The 16,709-nt window shown below is 64.4% G+C and overlaps 1 protein-coding gene across 4 annotated transcripts; it reads right to left on the minus strand.

The window, feature by feature from the left end:
* Positions 1-759: 759 nt before the first annotated feature.
* On the minus strand, positions 760-16,182 carry SBK1 (SH3 domain binding kinase 1). Of its 4 annotated transcripts, none has more exons than XM_067306175.1 (4): positions 16,105-16,182; positions 3,461-3,663; positions 2,787-2,989; positions 760-1,919 (listed from the first exon to the last, which is right to left on the minus strand). In XM_067306175.1, the coding sequence occupies exons 2-4, from the start codon at positions 3,654-3,656 to the stop codon at positions 1,131-1,133; spliced, it is 1,188 nt and encodes a 395-aa protein (XP_067162276.1). In that variant the 5' UTR covers positions 3,657-3,663; positions 16,105-16,182; the 3' UTR covers positions 760-1,130. The 4 variants fall into 4 exon arrangements, with proteins under 4 accessions (XP_067162276.1, XP_067162277.1, XP_067162279.1 ...); XM_067306176.1 differs by lacking the exon at positions 16,105-16,182 and adding an exon at positions 14,268-14,638; XM_067306178.1 differs by lacking the exon at positions 16,105-16,182 and adding an exon at positions 12,245-12,264.
* Positions 16,183-16,709: the final 527 nt, after the last annotated feature.

A 16,709-nucleotide genomic window follows, 5' to 3' on the forward strand; every position in this document is an offset into this window, starting at 1 on the left:
CCCTGGCTGCTGCCATCCCTGATTTGGGGCCGGTGCCCGGCTCTCCCGTGGGGCGGGGGCACGGGGGACAGTGAGGTGCCAGCCGGGTGCAGCTGGCCGACGCACAAGGACACACAACACATTGACGCTTGCTACATCGATGGCTGCCAGCGCTCGGCCGCCGGGCGGGCAGAGCCTGCCGCGCGGGGAGCCAGCCCGGGGCGAGGGCCGCCGGGGCCGCCGGGGCGGCCAGGCCAGGCCAGGTGCTACCGCGGCCAGGCTTAGCGCCCGCCTCGGCCTCCCCTCCCGGGGCAGGCGCCGGTGGGCGGAAGGGGTAAAACCACCGCGCGCTCGAGCCTCTCCAAAGGCCTCCTCCACGGACTGGGGGTCATTAGCCTTCCTTCGCTGCCGGCACGCCGCCGGCCAGCCCGGCCGTGGCGGCCCCCCCCCCCCAGGCTCTCCCCTGCCCTCGGGCCTGCCCCACTCTCGCGGGCGGCCGCAGGGGCAGGGCTCCGTCCCCCGGGGGTGCCAAGGCCTCGAGGCGACCCGCGACCCCCGCCACGTGGCCCCCCCCGCAGCCAGCACCCCCGCCTCCCCCTCCCTCCCACCCCAGCTCGCCTCCCCTGCTCCTTATTGTTATTATTATTATATTATTATTAATTATTATTACTTGGTGAGCCATCCCCACGCCACCACGGGGAGGAGCTCAGTCCAGCCCTCCTCGGCAGGAGGGCCGGAGACACACGGTCGCATGGCCGTGGCCTTCCCGGCCCGGCGGGGCACAGGAGCGGCGAGCGTCCTCCCCGGCAGGCGCCCGGTGGCCCGCAGCCGGGCTCCCAGCGCCGCCTTCGCTGCCCACGGCCTGGCCTCGCCCGCGGTGGCTGGAGAGATCAGCATCCTCCGTGCGGTCGAGTGCAACCAGTTTTGGTTTTTTTCCTCTTTTTTTTTCCCTTTTTTTTTTCCTTTTTTTTTTTTTTTTTTTGCTCTGGGAGACACGAATCCTGGTCCCTTTTCCTACCGTAACCAAAAATAAAACCCTGCGCTATCCCTCTCCCTGCAGGGCAGGGCGAAGGGACAGGCTGACATCATATCCGCAGGCCGCCCGGAGCGGAGCCGCGCGGTGAGGGAGCCGCGTGCCGCCCCCGTCGCCGTCAGACACAGATCTCTATTGCTGTGGCCAGGACCATCTGCCCTTTGCCTTTGTCCTGACGTCCGTCTGTCCTGCTCGTCGTCCCCGGGGAGGACGCGCCCGGCTCGGAGCCGGAGAGCCGGGGGCCGCTCCCTTCGGTCAGGATGGTCCTCTTGAGCGGCGTGGGGGTGCAGGAGCTGGGCGTCTCGTGGTGGTGGGGGCCGGCCGCGAGCTTGTCTCCGGCGTGCTTGCGGGAGCGGTAGGAGGGCCGGCGGCGCACCTCGGACATCAGGTCGTACTTGATGAAGTAGAAGACCTCTTTGATGGGGCAGCGCTTCTCGGGGTCCAGGGCCAGCAGGCGCTGGAACATGCGCAGGGCGTTGTCCGTGAAGCGGCGCCACTGCGAGGGCAGACCCGCCAAGCGCCCCTTCTGCCACCGCACAAACTCCTCGAAGAAGGTGTCTGAGGCCGAGGCCGCCTCCCAGGGGAAGTTGCCGGTGAGGACGCAGAAGATGAGCACCCCGAAAGCCCACACGTCGATGCTGGTGTCCACGGTGAAGCCCTCCGCCCGGCCGGCTTGGCACACCTCGGGCGCCGTGTAGGGGATGGTGCCGCTGATGCGCTTGACCCGGCAGCCCACCTTGCGGGTCATGCCGAAGTCGGCCAGTTTGACGCGGCGGCAGTCGCGGTCGAAGAGCAGCACGTTCTCCGGCTTGATGTCGCGGTGCACCAGGTTCTTGCTGTGCATGTAGTCCAGGGCCAGGCCCAGCTGCTGCACGCACCGTTTCACCATGTCCTCGGGGAGCCCCACCTGCGGGCGGTGGGACACGGAGAGCGTTAGCAGACACCCTGCCACCACGATCCCCCAGCTCCCGGGAGCCCAGCGGTGGCTATCGAGGCCACTGGCCCTTTGCTCTGGGCAGGAGGAGCTGGGGGAGCCCCTTCTGGGCTGTCTTTACTTCCCATTTCTCTCCTCAGCTCCATGAGCAACAGCTTCCCCCAGGTAGGGACAGGCCATGAGCGGGGACCGTGTCCCCCTGGCAGGGTCAGAGCCGTAAGGGGCAGGCACCATGGGACCAGGGGTACCTGCGCCCCTGTGCCACGGACATCCCACGGGCTCCCCCCGCGTGCTCGGAGCCCATCTCTCCCCTGCGCCACACTGCCAGCTGACACTGAGTAATCATATTTCCCTTTATTCCTTTTCCATTAAGATTTCATTACACTTCCAATTCAATTAGGTCTGATTTTCTTTGGGGTGTTCTCTCTGTGTCTCTCCTTCTCGGTCTGTAGGACTTCTTTTTTTCCTCATTCAGTTTTCCAGCCCGCCCCTTCTCTTTCTTCTCTTCTTTCCTTGCCCCTTCTCTTTCAAGGGAAGGAGAGATTCCTGGCCAGAGAGAAACACCCCATCGCGCCCTGCAGCGGGGCTAAGCCACCAGGAGACATGGTTATGGGTCACGGGCCCAGCTCTGGGTGCTGGAGCTCCGCTCGGGGCTGACCATGCAGTGATGCATCACCTCCTGCAAAGGCTCCCGGCGGCACCAAGGCAGGCTTGGTGAGGGGACTCTGCACCTTTACCCCATGCCCCGGCTTGGCACCTCGCAGAGCTCTACGCCCTGGGGACACTGAGCCCTTGTGCCCACCCAGGGACCCCAAAATGCCTCGAGCAGGAGGCTCCCACCTGGGGGGGGATGATGTCGAAGAGGTCCCCGCCAGGGGCATACTCCTGAGCAAAGACGTAGCAGTCCTCCGTCTCAAAGACCACGTCAAAGACCTTGATGATGAAGGGGCTGGAGGAGAGCGTGTTGGTGATGCTGAACTCGCGCAGGAAGTTCTTCAGCTTCGTCTTGCTCTTGTTCACAAACTTGAGGGCCATCTTGGTGCCTGCGGTGAGGAGAGGGCCGGCGTGGGTGTCAGCACCCAGGCTCTGCACAGGGCACTGCTGAGAGGCAAAGGCATCTGCCCTGGGCACCCGCCGGGATGGGAGCTGACACACAGCTCACAGAATCACAGGAGGGTTGAGGTTGGAAGGGACCTCTGGAGATCATCTAGTCCATGCCGTTGCTAAAGCAGGGTCACCTAGAGCATGTTGCCCAGGACCCTGTCCAGACAGCTGTTGAATATCTCCAAGGATGGAGACTCCACAACCTCTCTGGGCAACCTGTTCCAGTGCTCAGTCACCCTGCCGAACTGGGGAGCGGTAAACCCACAGACCCGGGTGCAACCCCTCCGCGTCCAGCGAGGGTGTACGAAGCCCCACGACTGCGGCTGCTGCGCTGGCCCGAGACGGCGCAGGCAGGCAGCCTCCTCCCCGCTCCCTCCTCCGCGCGCCATGGCCGCGTCCCCATGCCTCACCTGTGCTTTTGTGGGACACCAGGTCCACCTTGCCGTAGGTGCCCTTGCCGAGCTCGCGGATGAGGTCGTAGTGCTTGTTGATGTCGGTGCCCGAGAGGGTGCGGATGGCCAGCGACTGCATGTCTTCGGTGATGAGGGGCACCCCGCAGCAGGCCAGCTTGCGCGACGGCTCCTGCTCAATCGAACCCGCACTCATGGTTGTGCTGCAAGGTAGAGACATGTCATGATCTCTGCGGGGGACACGAGGCCAACCCGTCCCCAGAGCTCCCCTAGCATGTGCCGGGCCACCAGCCCCATCTGGAGGCAGGTGGCCTTGGCGGGCACAGGGCTGGGTACCGTAAAGCTGTGGAAACGGGTGCTGGGCTCCCGCGGGTGGCACGGAGCAATGCCCCGGTGTCTGCTTAGTGCCAGCTCCTCTCTTGATATCTCGCTGCTGCTTCCCTGCCGTTTGCCAGCCCCTCCGGCCCGTCAACCAGTTTGGAAAGGCAGCTCCAGCATTTCCAGAGACTGCGACTGTGCCAGGCACTGATGGGCCGGGCATCGTGGCTGAACGTGGCCCTCTGAGGCTGGGGGGATTCAGCGGGCAAAGCAGCAGGCGAGGGCTTAGGGCACAGCCGAGCCATGCCGCCGCTCACACTGATTATAGCCAGGAGGACAGGGGTGTGCGTGTGCCCACACCCAGCCACCCACCCACACACACCCACACACACCCATTTCCTCAGCCCTGTTCCATTCCCAGCAGCCGCCCGGGACCGGAGCAGAGGCTCATAGGTGCCGAGAAGCCCCCAGCGCCGTGCATGCTGTGCCTGCTTGGCGGAGCAAATTACCCTCCCAGCGTTTGCTCTGCAGCCGGCGCGAGGATGGAGGGCAGCGCCCGAAAGCACGGGGCATGTTCAGGGTGCTGGGGTGACTGGGGGGGGGGGGGGGCAGCCCCGCGGGCGCCCGCTGCCCCGCCGAGGCGAAGCTATGGCTCTGCAGTTAATCGCTCCATTATATAGCTGTGAACACCTATCGGCCCCGACTCGGCTCTCCCCTACCAAAGGGCTGGTCTCGCCGATGCAGAGGGCATCTGCAGAGCCAGCAGCACGCAGACAAAACCCACCCGTGTTCCTCGCTCGTGACAAACCACCAGCACTTCTCCCGGTTTGATTTTTTTTGTTTTTTTTTTTTGCCCTTGGAAGCCAAAGCAGCTCTGGTTCTCGGGGCTGAGCCCCAGCTCCCGCTTGCAGATGCTTCCCGAAGGGGCAGGTGGGTGAGCGCGGATGTGCCGGGCCCAAGACAGGCTCTGACAGCCAGGAGATCGCAGCACACAAAGGCAGAGCTGACGGAGCCCGGGGAGCCTTTGCACAGTGGCAAGCGCAAGATGAAAAGCAGCCAGTGTGCAGAGTCTTAAACAGCAAAACACCCTGCTGTGCCAGGAGGTTTTCACCGAGAGGGAGCGAGGAGCAGGATGGAGCCGGACTGCGCTGAGCTGCCTCCAACACAGTCGCAAGCCCCTGCCCTGCAAGTGCATCGGCTCCCCGAGGAGCGCAGGGCCTTCGGCAGAGACGCCCTGGAGCCCGCGGCACCCCAGGAGCCCGGCGAGCTCCTTCCCCCCCCAGCCTGCCCAGGAGATGGGTCTGCACGGACGGGGAAAGCCCAGCGAGCTACCGAACCGGCCCGCCAGGTCGCCGGCCGCGCTGCCCCTGCGAGCCGCTCCAATACACCGCAGCGAGCGGCAGCGCCACGGTGCCCCGCGCCCAGCCCCAGCCCGGCGCCGCGTTGCAGCGGAGCAGGTTCTGATGCAGAACTGCGTTTCCTTTAAAGGAGATCAGTGCGTGCGCACGCACTGCTGTCCCAGAAATGCCCCAGCGCCAGGGGGGAGGCTAGCACAACACTCGCCCAAATCCATCCCAGGTCTGCTTTCGGCACAGGAAACACGATGAGGAGAGGGGCTCCAGGCTCCCGTGCATCTGCTACGGCTTCTGCAGGTTTCTCCCTCCTCAGTCTTCGAGCAGAAGCGCAGGGACCACAGTGCAAAGACATCCGAGCTCGGGCTCACCCACCACGCCGGAGCTGCAGCAAAACCACGCCAGGGTCCCCTCGGCCTCTGCTCGGGGAGCCGCGCTGCTTTCCCTCATCCCAAAAGAGCGTGTAGCCGGAGCCTGCTCCTCCTCTGACCCATCCCGCTGTTCAGGCGCGTGCATAAAGCAGAGCAAAACTGTCCGGTGCCAGCTCACGCCGCACTCGGCACCGGCACCAGCGCTTGCTCAAGGCGCCCTGGAGAAACAAGCCCTGAAAGGCCGGGGAAACACGAGTGCTCGGTGCTCCGGCGATGTTTGCAAAGAATGTATCTTCCCCGATGAAGCTGACTGCTTTTTATTTTGTAACAGATTGACAAAAATCATGGGATAACAGCAGAGAGGGAGCCATTATATATTTAGGGTTTTAATGTGGCGTCTCACGCAAAAAAAACCCCAAACCACTCAAAATTAATTCCCCTTGCCTCAGATACAAACGGGGCCCCTCGGACAGGAACGGCGCCGGGCCCCGGGCCGAGAGCTCAGCTACCGAAGCGAAAGCAGGCAGCGCGAGCAAAGGGCGCGCGCTCGGCTTTGGCGCCTCCGGCAGCTGCGCTGGGCTGAGCGGGAGGCGAGGGGCCCGCTCCGTGGCTGCACCGAAGGCGCGCGTCTCCGGGACTCCCGCGTGGGGGGTCGCGGCCGGCAAACCTCGGAGAGGGCTGCGGCAGGGGCAGCCGGTTGCAGGAGGCTCCGCGGGCTGAGGGCCGCCGCGGCGCAGCTCTCCCCTTTCCGGCAGGGACGCCGAGGTAGAGAGGGCCGGCGGGTGACACCCGCAGCCGTGCCCGGAGCGCCAGCAAAGAGACAGGCTGGAGGGTATCCAGCAGGTAGGAGCTGAAGCAATGAAATTAAGGAGCATTGAGCTAAACCTCAGCATGCACAGAAAACTGGGGGGAAAAGAGGTGGAGCCCCGCGTGCTTGGGACATTGCAATGCCACGGGGAGATGTGGGGCACAAGCCAGCGCTGGCTGGCAGGGCCAGAGCGCTAAAAGGGCTTTTCCATCACTGGACTCGGTGATGAATCCCAAGTAGGAACCACCACAGGAACTGCTGCTGTGGCACAAAGCAAACGGTCCATCTGTCTCCAGGAGAAAACAGTGCCAGAGACTTCAAGGAAAGATGCGGAGCACCCGTAAAGCACCTAGCGGGGCGATGCTCTGCCCCAAGGGTGACGTCCTCCTCAGCCAGGTGTTTCAGCAGCTCATGCCCTGAAGCACAAGACCAGGGAGACCTTCTCACACGTTCTCCAACTAGGGTAAGCCTGAGCCCCAAGTGCCCCTCGTTTCTTTCAACTACTAACATTTTGCATGCTGTCTCTCATCCCACAGTAGGTCTCGATTTTATAATGCTTTTCCTCCTGGGAAGTTGGGCAGAAAATAGAAAAGGAACTTAAACATCATGATGTTCCAAAAATGTATCAGCTTGACTCATAAGATCTTCAAAGCAGCTCATCTCCATAGTGTTTTATTGGCCTTCCTAAAGAGAAGCACCATTTTAGTGTCTTGTTATTGGAGGTGGAGGTGGATTAGTGCAGAAGCTAAATGGATGCATGACTAAAAACAGCTCCCGGTATCCTACAAGAAGAATTATGTCTACACTTGAATTTACAATCATGCTTGTCAATGTCTGTTAATTAACCTGTGTTGAAATACAATTATTCAAGTCAGCAAAGGTTTTTTTTTTTTTTTTTAATGCCTGTGAGATAGAGGAGAGAGGAAATGGAAGAGCTGCCTACTGTTTAAAGATCTCTCTAAGTCAAGGAGCATTTGCTTTTTCCCTTGGCTAAATCTGGCTTCAGCTCCCTACTGCTTGTTGGGTTTTTCCTCAGCTGTTTTGCAGAAAGCTCCTTTCCGGTTTCGCACACATGTGACCGGAATAGAGAAACGGTCCCATCAAAAACGAGTGTCCTTTGCCACACGCAGGCACAACGCCTCCCTTGCTTCCACCCCTCTGTTTTGGCCTTTTCTCTTCGCTAACGGGGTAGGACCTGCCTTTGCAAGAGCCTCCCAGGGACCTGTCCCACGTTACCGGCCGCTGAGCCGGCGCACGCTCGCCCCCGGCTGTGGGTCCCGGGCGCCCTGGGCTCCCTGTTGCAACGCTTCGGTCTCCAGCGGCTCTTCTGGCCCCAGCGCCCGGCTGAAGTAAATGCAATGTCACAAGGCAGCCGGGAGCAGAGCAGAGCGGAAAAAAATCCCCCCGCCGCAGCCTCCTGCTCGAGTTTGCCAATGCACTGAGATGGAAACACACCGCAGGAGATATTTGGATTAGATAAAATTCCTCAGAAACCCAGAGGAGGCTCCAGCAGAGCCTCATGGAGAGCCAGGGCGAGGAGGCGGCAGGGGGGCAGGGACCCTCGGCTCCCGCGGCCCTTGCCTGGGCACCCATGGGTGCTGCCAGGGGCCCGGCTACCACCGCCAGCTCCAGCCAGTCTCACCATCTCCCAGGCCCCATTCAGCCGCCTGGGTTTAATTCCATTTTGAAGCCATCGCAAAAGATAAGGGCTTTATCCCGATTTTTTTTCCTCCAGGTTTCTTCTCCAAGGAGCTTTTACAAGCATTTGTTCTTGTTCCAGATCAGAAATCTCTCCGAGCTGCACTGACCTTTCTCTGCCCAGCTGACAGGAGCCATAAAAAGAGCTTGGAAAGGGAGCTCGGGAGGGAAGGGCAGAGGCTCCCGAGCACGGGCCGGCCCCAGCGGAAGGGGGATGGAGATGCTGACCTTCAGCTCCGCAGCCAGGGCTCGGCCGTGCCCCGCTTTGACCAGCGGCCGCACAGCAATGGGGCACGACGGGGGCTCCTGCCTCCCGGCAAACGCTCGCAGCGGGAACGGAGAGCGCGGCAAGCAAAGGGCACGCAGCTATCGGGATTACTAGGACCACAGAGCCAAAGCCGTTCCCGGGGGAAAAAAACAGAAAATTTCCACCTGGCTCTCTATGACCACGAACGCCGCGGGACACGGGGAGCCCACGCCACAAGCTGGGGACACCTTCGGACTGTCTTTGCAAGGAATAACTCGCTGAGAAGCCTCAGCTCGGAGGGAAGCGCAGAGGGAAGGAGATCCCGTCCTCCGCCACCTCCTGCGCCCGCCACGCCGGCGCAGCCCCCTGCGCCCCCGGGTGCTGCGAGCGGGAGGCAACGGTGCCACGGCCCCGCGCGGCCCTGCTGGCAGCTCGCACCGTCACCGCCGTGTCCCGAAGCTTTTTCCCCTACTATTCAGCCGAAAATTGTTCTCTGTTTAAGCTTAAGGAGCGTTTATCTCATTGAGGAAGGAGGATAATCCACCCACTTCTTCCTCGCTCCGTGCCGCGTATTTATAGACAGCCACTCCGTCTCCCATCAGCAGCTGCCTCTCCTCTCCCCAAACCTTCCTGGGCTCCGGGATTTCGCCGACGGCACGAGCCCATCGGCAAGGAGCCCCGCGGCCGGCGGGCTGATCTCCCGGCCGGGCAAGCCGCGCCGCACGGCGCACACGGCGCACACGGCACGCTTTACGGCGAGGTGCAAGGAGCCCCGCGTACACCAGCGCTGCCAAGAAGTAATTGGCAACTCATTAGCGGCAAATCGAGGAGAGCAGAGGCCAGGCGAGGAGAGCGGCCCCGGGCGCCCGGCCGAGGCGGGTGCTGCTGAAGTGGCTGCTTGGAAATTAAGAGGGGAAGGAAGAAAAGAAAAGAAAAAACCAACCCTCCAGCCACAGGCAGAGAACCAGAGGTCAGAAAAACAACGCAGTTATTAAATGGAGTGAAAGGACTCGGGGCCGAGCTCGATGCCCAGCTCGCTGCAACAAGGCGGCGCGCCGAAACGCCCGGCGAGGGGCCGGCCGGGCTGGCTCGGAGGGCGCCGCCTCCCCGGGGGCCCACGCGGGCGCCTGCGTCCCGTCCCCACCACCGGAGAGGTGGCGAAGGGAGGAAAACGGAAAGGCAAATGAGCAGCCAGAGCTCTGCGTGTCTCAGCCGGGCCAGCCGGAGAACGGGGCAAAAGGCAGATCCAGCCCGGCTCCGACTCCAAGCTGCTCTGGGGCAAGACGGAAAGGGAAGAGGAAGGGGAAAACAAAACAAAAAGGAAAAACAAAAAGCCCCCATGGGTCAGAGCTATTGTTGGAGTCTGTAGAGAGACGGATTTCTCTTTAGAGAGGGGGGGAAATTAAAAATAGCGGGCAGCGGGGCCGGGGCGATGCACACGCTGCTATACCCGTGCAGCCGGCCTGGCTGCAGCGCTTGGTTTTTGCAGAGCTTCAGGTTTTTTCCCTGCACCCAAATCCTCCGGGTATTCATTAATTGTGGCACGGATGAAATTAGCTACTAGCGAATAGCAGAGTCCTCTGCCGTTCCCCGGCACGCCGCAGGCCCCAGCACCTTGGGAGCGCTGCCGCGAGCGGCCTCGGGAAAGGAGGGGAGGTCACGGCGTCCTCGTTTCCCAGACGGAGGAAACTGAGGCACAAAGAAAGGAAGCGGCCGCTGGCGCCGCGCGACGAGGCGCAGCCGGGAGCAGAACCTGGAGGCCCGGCGCTGCCCCATGGTGCCCTGCTCCCTCCGGGGCCATCGCTTCCTCAGTCAGCCGGAGCTCCCCAGCAGCGGAGGAGAGCCCGCGCCGCGCTGCAGGACACGGCTACCGCCCCTGTCCGGATCCACCCGCACTGGCCTGGTGAGAAACCCGGTCCCGGGGCGACCCTGGGGCAGGATTGATGCTGCCCCCTCCAAAAACACGCCGCAGCACCAAAGGCGAGCCTGCCCCGATGCCTGGTGGTGGAGAACGAGCAGCCTCAGCCCTCAGTAGCTGCAGCAGCTCCAGAGGAGACACCACCACCACCTCCTCCTGGCTTCAGTGGAGGAGCTGCTGCAGGTCTTCATGGACCTCATCCTGAACCCAAGAGAGGGCTCATGCTGGGACTCTCAGCCACCACCTCCACCGCTTGCCCTCCAAGCCGTGCTCCAAGCTCACAGGCTTTCAGGTCCCCAGCTGGCCACTGCTCCTCTTCCAGCACTCAGCTCTGCCTCGCCGCTGGCCCCAGGGAAGAGGGGAAGCACTTCCAGAGCCCATTTTGGAAGGGGATGGAGCTACCGGAAAAGCAGGCAGCCAACCCAGCCACATGCCCTTGCTGTCTGCCAGAGCACCAGGTCCGCAGCCACAGGCACAAGCCTGGAGCACAAGGTGCCCTGTTCCCGTGGGCCACCAGCAGAAGGGGGGGACCCTACACCAAGAGGCTTCAAAACCCTTCCGCTCTGTATCACTCTTTAACTACGAGCTGAGCTGCCAAAGTCATTTCAGAGCAAGCGCTGCGCTCCCCGGCGCAGGAACGGGGGCAGGCAGCAAGACCTAGAAACCATTTTGCAGCGCTCTGTGCTCAATGTGGCTCGACCGCCGCGGCCACGGAAAGCGGCATGACCTCATCCAAAAATAAAGGCCAAGCCATGACTTTGCCATCGCTGCCGGAGACGCTGCCTGTCCGGGAGGGTTTGTGGACCCTCAAGCTGCTCTTTACCCCGTGATCATGGCTGAGACAGCAGCTCTCTGCTCACGGCCGCTGGGAATACGTAGGGGAACGTACCAGCCTCAGCAAACCGGAGCCGTGCCTGCCCACTGCGGTGTGCTCAGCGCCTCGGGGAGGGTGCTGAGCGCGGGCTGGGCAAAGCTGGCAGTGTCCTTGGCGCTTTGCACCCTGCGGTGACGGAGGGCAGGAGACGGAGCTCAAAAAAAGAGCCGCGGCAGCACAACAGCTCCACAAATTTGCCAGCCTAGTCGAACGCTCTGCCAGAGGCCGCCTGGGTGACCTTGAGCAATCCGCACGGTTTCCGCTCTGCCTCGAGCCCGTGCAGCTCCTAGCACCCCAGATGTGCCCGCGAGCCGAGCGCCCGGAGCACGGCCGAACGCGCACGCCGTGCCGGAGAACCAGGGCAAGCCGATAAAACCGATCATCTCCTTCAGCACAAGGGCAACAGGGAGCAAGGCCCCGTAAACGCATTTCGTCTGTACGTCTGTATGAACTTGGCGCTCGTGAAAACCGCTGGACCGACAAACCCGACAACTGGACCTGAGGGAAGAGCAGCTGCAGCTCGGAGAGCAGGAAAGCTTCCAGCAAGCCCGTGCTCCTGCTGGCGTGCCTCCGCCCTGACGCCGAGCGCGGCGGGCAGGCACTGGCCTCGCCGTGGTCGGACCTCTCTTACCATCCCAGCGAGCATCCCGCAGTGGAGTTAGCAGGTGACACCTAGCCCAGGCGGAGCCGGGTGGAGGCCGCTGGCGATGCAGGTGCCTCTGGGCATCGGAGCAGAGTTTCCACCACCAGAGCAGGGAGCTGAGGACCAGCCTCCCCAGATGGGGCGAATTCAAAGCGGACGTGGGGACTGGATGGGGTGCAAGCATGGTGTTACCAAAACCCTCTCCCAAGGCGCTGCAGGAGCTGCTGGAGACCAAAGGAGGCAGCGTGAAGCAGCTTCTGGCCTCCAGAACCTCCCTCCAACGGCTCTCATCTGACCCCATTACGAGAACATCCCATCTCCTCGCGGCTCCGACACGATCGCAGTGCCGGGATGAGCCGGAGCGGCATTATTAGCACCGCTTCCCGGGGGAGCCGCCAAGCCGGCGGCCACGGAGGGCTCACAAAGGCACCTTCGCGAACGAGGCTGCCTTGTCCCCGCGGGCAGGGGAGGAGGGCAGACATCTCCCGGGCGCGCGGCCCGGCAGCGTAAGGGTCCTGCTCCACTCGGAGCTGGCGAGGGAAGGGGAGAGGTTACCCTGCGACCGCCGAGCCGAGCTGCTCAGCCTGCTTTTGCTGGAGTCAGGGATATTTCAAGGAACGGCAGTTACGCAGGTGCAGCCAGAAGTGACTTGCCCAAGGTCACAAAAACGGCCTGTGGCACAACAGGGAAGAAAAATAATAAGACCATGTCTAAGCTAGTGCCCCCGGCCCTGGGCCCCTCCATTTTCCCTGCATTGCAACCTGCCGCCGTTCGGGGGTCCTGAACCGCCACCGACCGCGGCAAACATGCAGTTTGCATGCGGCACGTCCAGCCGGCCCTTCGCCTGGGCTGGATGGTCCATCCCCAAAACCAGGCAGTGACGGCTGCCTAACAGGTCCCAAGGCCAAAAGCATGCGTGGTGTAAACGTGGCCACAGCCAGGAGCGTAGCAGCCCCTGCAAAACCCGCGCGGGAAGCGAGGATGGGAGCTAACTCACTGGGCAGCAGTGACGACGGAGCCACCCAAACCCGCTCAAAAAACTATCATCAGCCACGTCCTGCTTGGCTGACAGCAGCATGACAGGTAGCCACAGATCGCTGCGAGAAGGCTCGTTGTGCACAGCACATGGAAATCCAGCAGCAACTGTAGATGTAGATGTGGATTTTGGGGACACTCCATCTAATCATGCATCTTGCAGCTCAAGGGAAGGAGCAACCACCACCCAAAGAAGCAACGAATGATGCAGGGCCTCCTTGTCTTCCTGCTTCTCATGGAGCGATACTTCTTCCTTGCCCCAAACGACGACCACTGGTGGCCTGAGCATTTGGGGCAACCGTCCTTGAAAATCCTGAGCAGTATCACAAGGCGTGCTCTCTTCGCCTTGGCTTCTGGCACAGCTGGACTCAGGTAATTCGTGGAGAGAACCTGCCCAAGACCCTGCAAGGAAGGGAAGCAAGAGGCGCATTTTCCCCGTGTCGAAAGGGAGCAGCAACAGCTCCACCAAACTGTACAAGAAGCTGACGGCAGTGCCAGAACCTGAACCCCGACTGCCTGAACGCCTGTTCAGTGGCCACGTCGCAGCCCACGGCTGTCCCTTCCTCTGCCGCCGGAGCGTCTCAGTGTTTCAGAATCGTGCTCCCCTTGACAATCCCGCAGCAGGGAGTTTCCCAGCTCCCCCATGAAACACCACACCTTTCATCCATTTTTCCAAGAGTTGTGTTTTTCTTTTCCCATTGGCTCCGTTACGGGAGGGAAGGCACTGGGAAGAGCACTTCAGTGCCTGCACCACACGTCTAAAACAGCACCGGAGCGGGCCAAAAAGCAGGCAGCTCCACTGCAGCGCCGGTGACTACCCAGTGCTCCCAGTCCTGGTGCCCAGCAGTGGACGGCAGGGACCCCTTGGACACTTCTCTGCAGACGTTTGCACAGTGTTGTTGAATTTCCCATTATCCAGAGTTTCCCATACCAGCTTCTTGCCTGGGCCAACGCAAACGGCCCAGTATCAAACATGAAATCAGGATGGGCTCCCCGGCGCTGAGAAACGCGAGGAAGTGTGGGCGCTCCCAGCTGGGTGCCGGCTCCCTCCTCCAGAAGGCACCGCAGCTGCGGGCAGAGTCCGGCCCCGTTATGCCCATCTGTAGATCCCCTTTGGTGAGAAATCCATCTCTCATCAGCCACGACAAGCTTCTTTGGCCTTTCAGCCCGGTGGCTTGGGTCTCGTTGACGGCCTCTCCAAGAGATTTTGGGCAGAACAAATAAGCAGTTGTCCCTGCTCGCTCCCCTGACGGCTCTCGCGCAGGGCTCACGAGAGGCGAGACGCATCCTCTCTCCTGGGAAGCCGCCCCCCTCCTCTCCTGCTCCAACCTTCTCGGTGCCCTGAACGCTGCTTGCCTGGAGCTTTTGTTCCTGTTTTCCCTGCCCTTGTTTCCAAGCTCAGGGTTTAGCATGGCACTTTTTTTTTTTTCCCTCTTTTAAAAAAAAAGAAAAAGAACAAAACCAGATGATAGGACATTGGCTGCCTTTCAGCGCTTTGCCTTCCCAGGATTTTTCATGATCAATGGCACAGCTTTGTTAGTACCTCCGCTACTTCATCCTCCAGCTCCTCCCGCGTTCGCTGAGCCTTGCCGCTGGCGCCGAGGATTTATGATTACTTCATTGTTTGATTGGTTTTCATCAGCCTGTCATCATCTCCCTCCTAAAACTCTTCCATCAGCGCCGGCAGCATCTCGCCTTTGGGATCTGCAAAGACAAATGCCGCGAGAGGCACCTGCGCGGCCCCTCGTGCGCTGCGGGTGCCCGGGCTCCTCGGCTCTCCTCGCCGCCCGCCCGGCCGCGCAGCGGGGGCTCCTTTCCGTAACGGCACGGATCCTGCCTCTGCAGCAGCGCAGCCGTGCGGGGACGCTGCTCCCCAGCCCTTGTGCTGCCAATGGTGTGAGCAGAGCTTGCGGGTCCCCCCCACGCCCTCCGAGCCGCCCGCCCCGGAGCTCCTGGCCGGGGGTGAGGGTGCCGGCGCGGGACCTGTGCATCCTGCCTCACCGCTCCCATCACCAGCTTCCGCCAAGCGGCACGAGGGCCCCCCTTCGCCCCCTCCAAAACCTGCTCTCTCCGCCCATCGCCCCCGGGAAGAGGTTCTTCAAGCCCCCCGAGCCGCAGCTCTGCTTGGGGCGCCTCGGAGGGGGCGTCCCGGCGAAGGCAGCTGCCTCACCTCTGCTCTGCTGCTCAACCGCCTCGGCACCCCCGGCGGGCGCATCCCCCAGCGCCGCGGGGCAGCCCCCAGACCCGCTCGCTTGGCCGGGGCGTATTAAGCACGGACGTGAATATCCAGCAAACGGCCCCTGCGCGCCCCTTCTCGAGTCCAGCCGGGCCAAGAGCCAGAGCGCGGCGGGGTCCCAGGCTTCGTCTCGCGGGTGGCCCCAGCGCCGAGGGGCGCGGAGAGCAGCGCCCGGCCTCCGCCGTGGCCTCGGCCTCCCACCGCCGCTCGCCGGCCCCCGGGCTGCAGCAGGGCGCCCGGCACCCACCGGCACCCTCGCACCGCGGGCTGGCGGCTGGGGACGAATGTGGGTCACGGCCCCCTTGCCGGGCTGCGGCCAGCTCCCCGCTCGCCTTGCTCGGGGCCGGCTCCGCCGCCCGCACGGCGCCGCGGCGAGGGGACACGGGCAGCCCGGCACCTGCCAGCGGGCTCCGGGGCGCCGCCGCTCCAGGGGCCCCTCGCCCGCTTTTCTCCCTCTTTTTTTTTTTTTTAATTTCCTTTTAATTCCCCCTGCCGTTACCGGCGCTCCCGAGGCACCGGCTGCCGCCCTGCAGCCCATCGCAGCGAGCCGCCGGCGTCGCCTCCTGCGCGGCCCCCGATCGGGGGGGCCGGAGCCGACCCCGATCCCGGCCCCGATCCCGACCCCGTTCCTGGTCCCGATCCCGGCCCCGATCCCGACCCCGTTCCTGGTCCCGGTCCCGGCCCCGGTCCCGGCGCGCCGCGGGCGGCGAGAACAAAAGCCCCCGGCGCCGCCGCGCCGCCCCCTCCAGCGCGGCTCCCCGGCGCCGCCGCCCCGCGCGGCAGGGCACGGCCGGGCCGCCTCCCCCGGCGCCCAGCGGCGGCCGCAGCCCCCGGCCGAGCCCGGTGCAGCCCCGCGCGGGGCCGCGCCCGCCGCACAGGCCGCCCCGCACCGGGGCTCCGGCGCGGCCCCGCGGGCCCCGTCTGACGCCCCCCGCCGGGTTTTGTTTTTCCCCCCTTTTGAATCGCCCCGTGTCGCGGCGCGCCGCGGTGCCCCGACGGCGGCGGCGCCGAGCCATGTGCCGGGGGGCGGCGGGCGCACAAAGGGCGCGGGGCGCGGCGCCGCCGCGAAGGGCAGCGAGGCACCGGCAGCCGCCGCGCCGGGCGCGGGCAGCGCTCCCCGCCGCGCCGCGCCGCGCCGCCTTACCGGGGGAGGTGGGGGCGAGCCGCCGCGCCGCGCCGCGCCCCGTCCTTCGCGGCCGAGCCGCCCGCCGCCCTCACAGGCGCCGCCGCCGCCGCCTGCCCCTCGCCGGGGGCCGCGCCGGGCCGGGTGGCCGCGCCGCGCCGCTCCCGCGCCGGCCGGCCGCCCCCGCGCCGCCGCCGCCGCCGCCGCCGCCGCCTCCCTGCCCCGGCCCCGCCGCCGGGAGGAGCGGCGCGGCGGCGCGGCGCCCCCAGCCCCCGCCCCGCGCGGGCAGCGCCGCCGCCCCGCCCCGCCCCGCGCCCGCCCCGCGCCGCCGGGCCCTAGCGCCGCCCGCCGCCGCCGCCGGGAGCAGCGGCGCCGCGGCGCCCCCTGCAGCTCCCCGCCCCGCGCGGGCAGCGCCCCCGCCCCGCCCCGCGCCCGCCCCGCGCCGCCGGGCCCTAGCGCCGCCCGCCGCCGCCGCCGGGAGCAGCGGCGCCGCGGCGCCCCCTGCAGCCCCCCGCCCCGCGCGGGCAGCGCCCCCGCCCCGCCCCCGCCCCGCCCCCGCCCCGCCGGGCCCTAGCGCCGCCGGCGCGGCCCCGCCGCCAGGGGGAGCGCCGTCGGGGCGGCCAGCC

Source organism: Apteryx mantelli, chromosome 16, assembly GCF_036417845.1.
Source record: "Apteryx mantelli isolate bAptMan1 chromosome 16, bAptMan1.hap1, whole genome shotgun sequence".
Classification (NCBI taxonomy): Eukaryota; Metazoa; Chordata; class Aves; order Apterygiformes; family Apterygidae; genus Apteryx; species Apteryx mantelli.

What these genes read in the sequence shown, in the direction of transcription:
- SBK1 (XM_067306175.1), bottom strand. Translation starts at nt 3,656, where the DNA reads ATGAGTGCGGGTTCGATTGAGCAGGAGCCGTCGCGCAAGCTGGCCTGC. An exon ending in GGTGTCCCACAAAAGCACAG is followed by an intron (nt 2,990 to 3,460) that starts GTGAGGCATGGG and finishes TCCTCACCGCAG; the next exon opens with GCACCAAGATGGCCCTCAAG. An exon ending in TCGACATCATCCCCCCCCAG is followed by an intron (nt 1,920 to 2,786) that starts GTGGGAGCCTCC and finishes CACCGCCCGCAG; the next exon opens with GTGGGGCTCCCCGAGGACAT.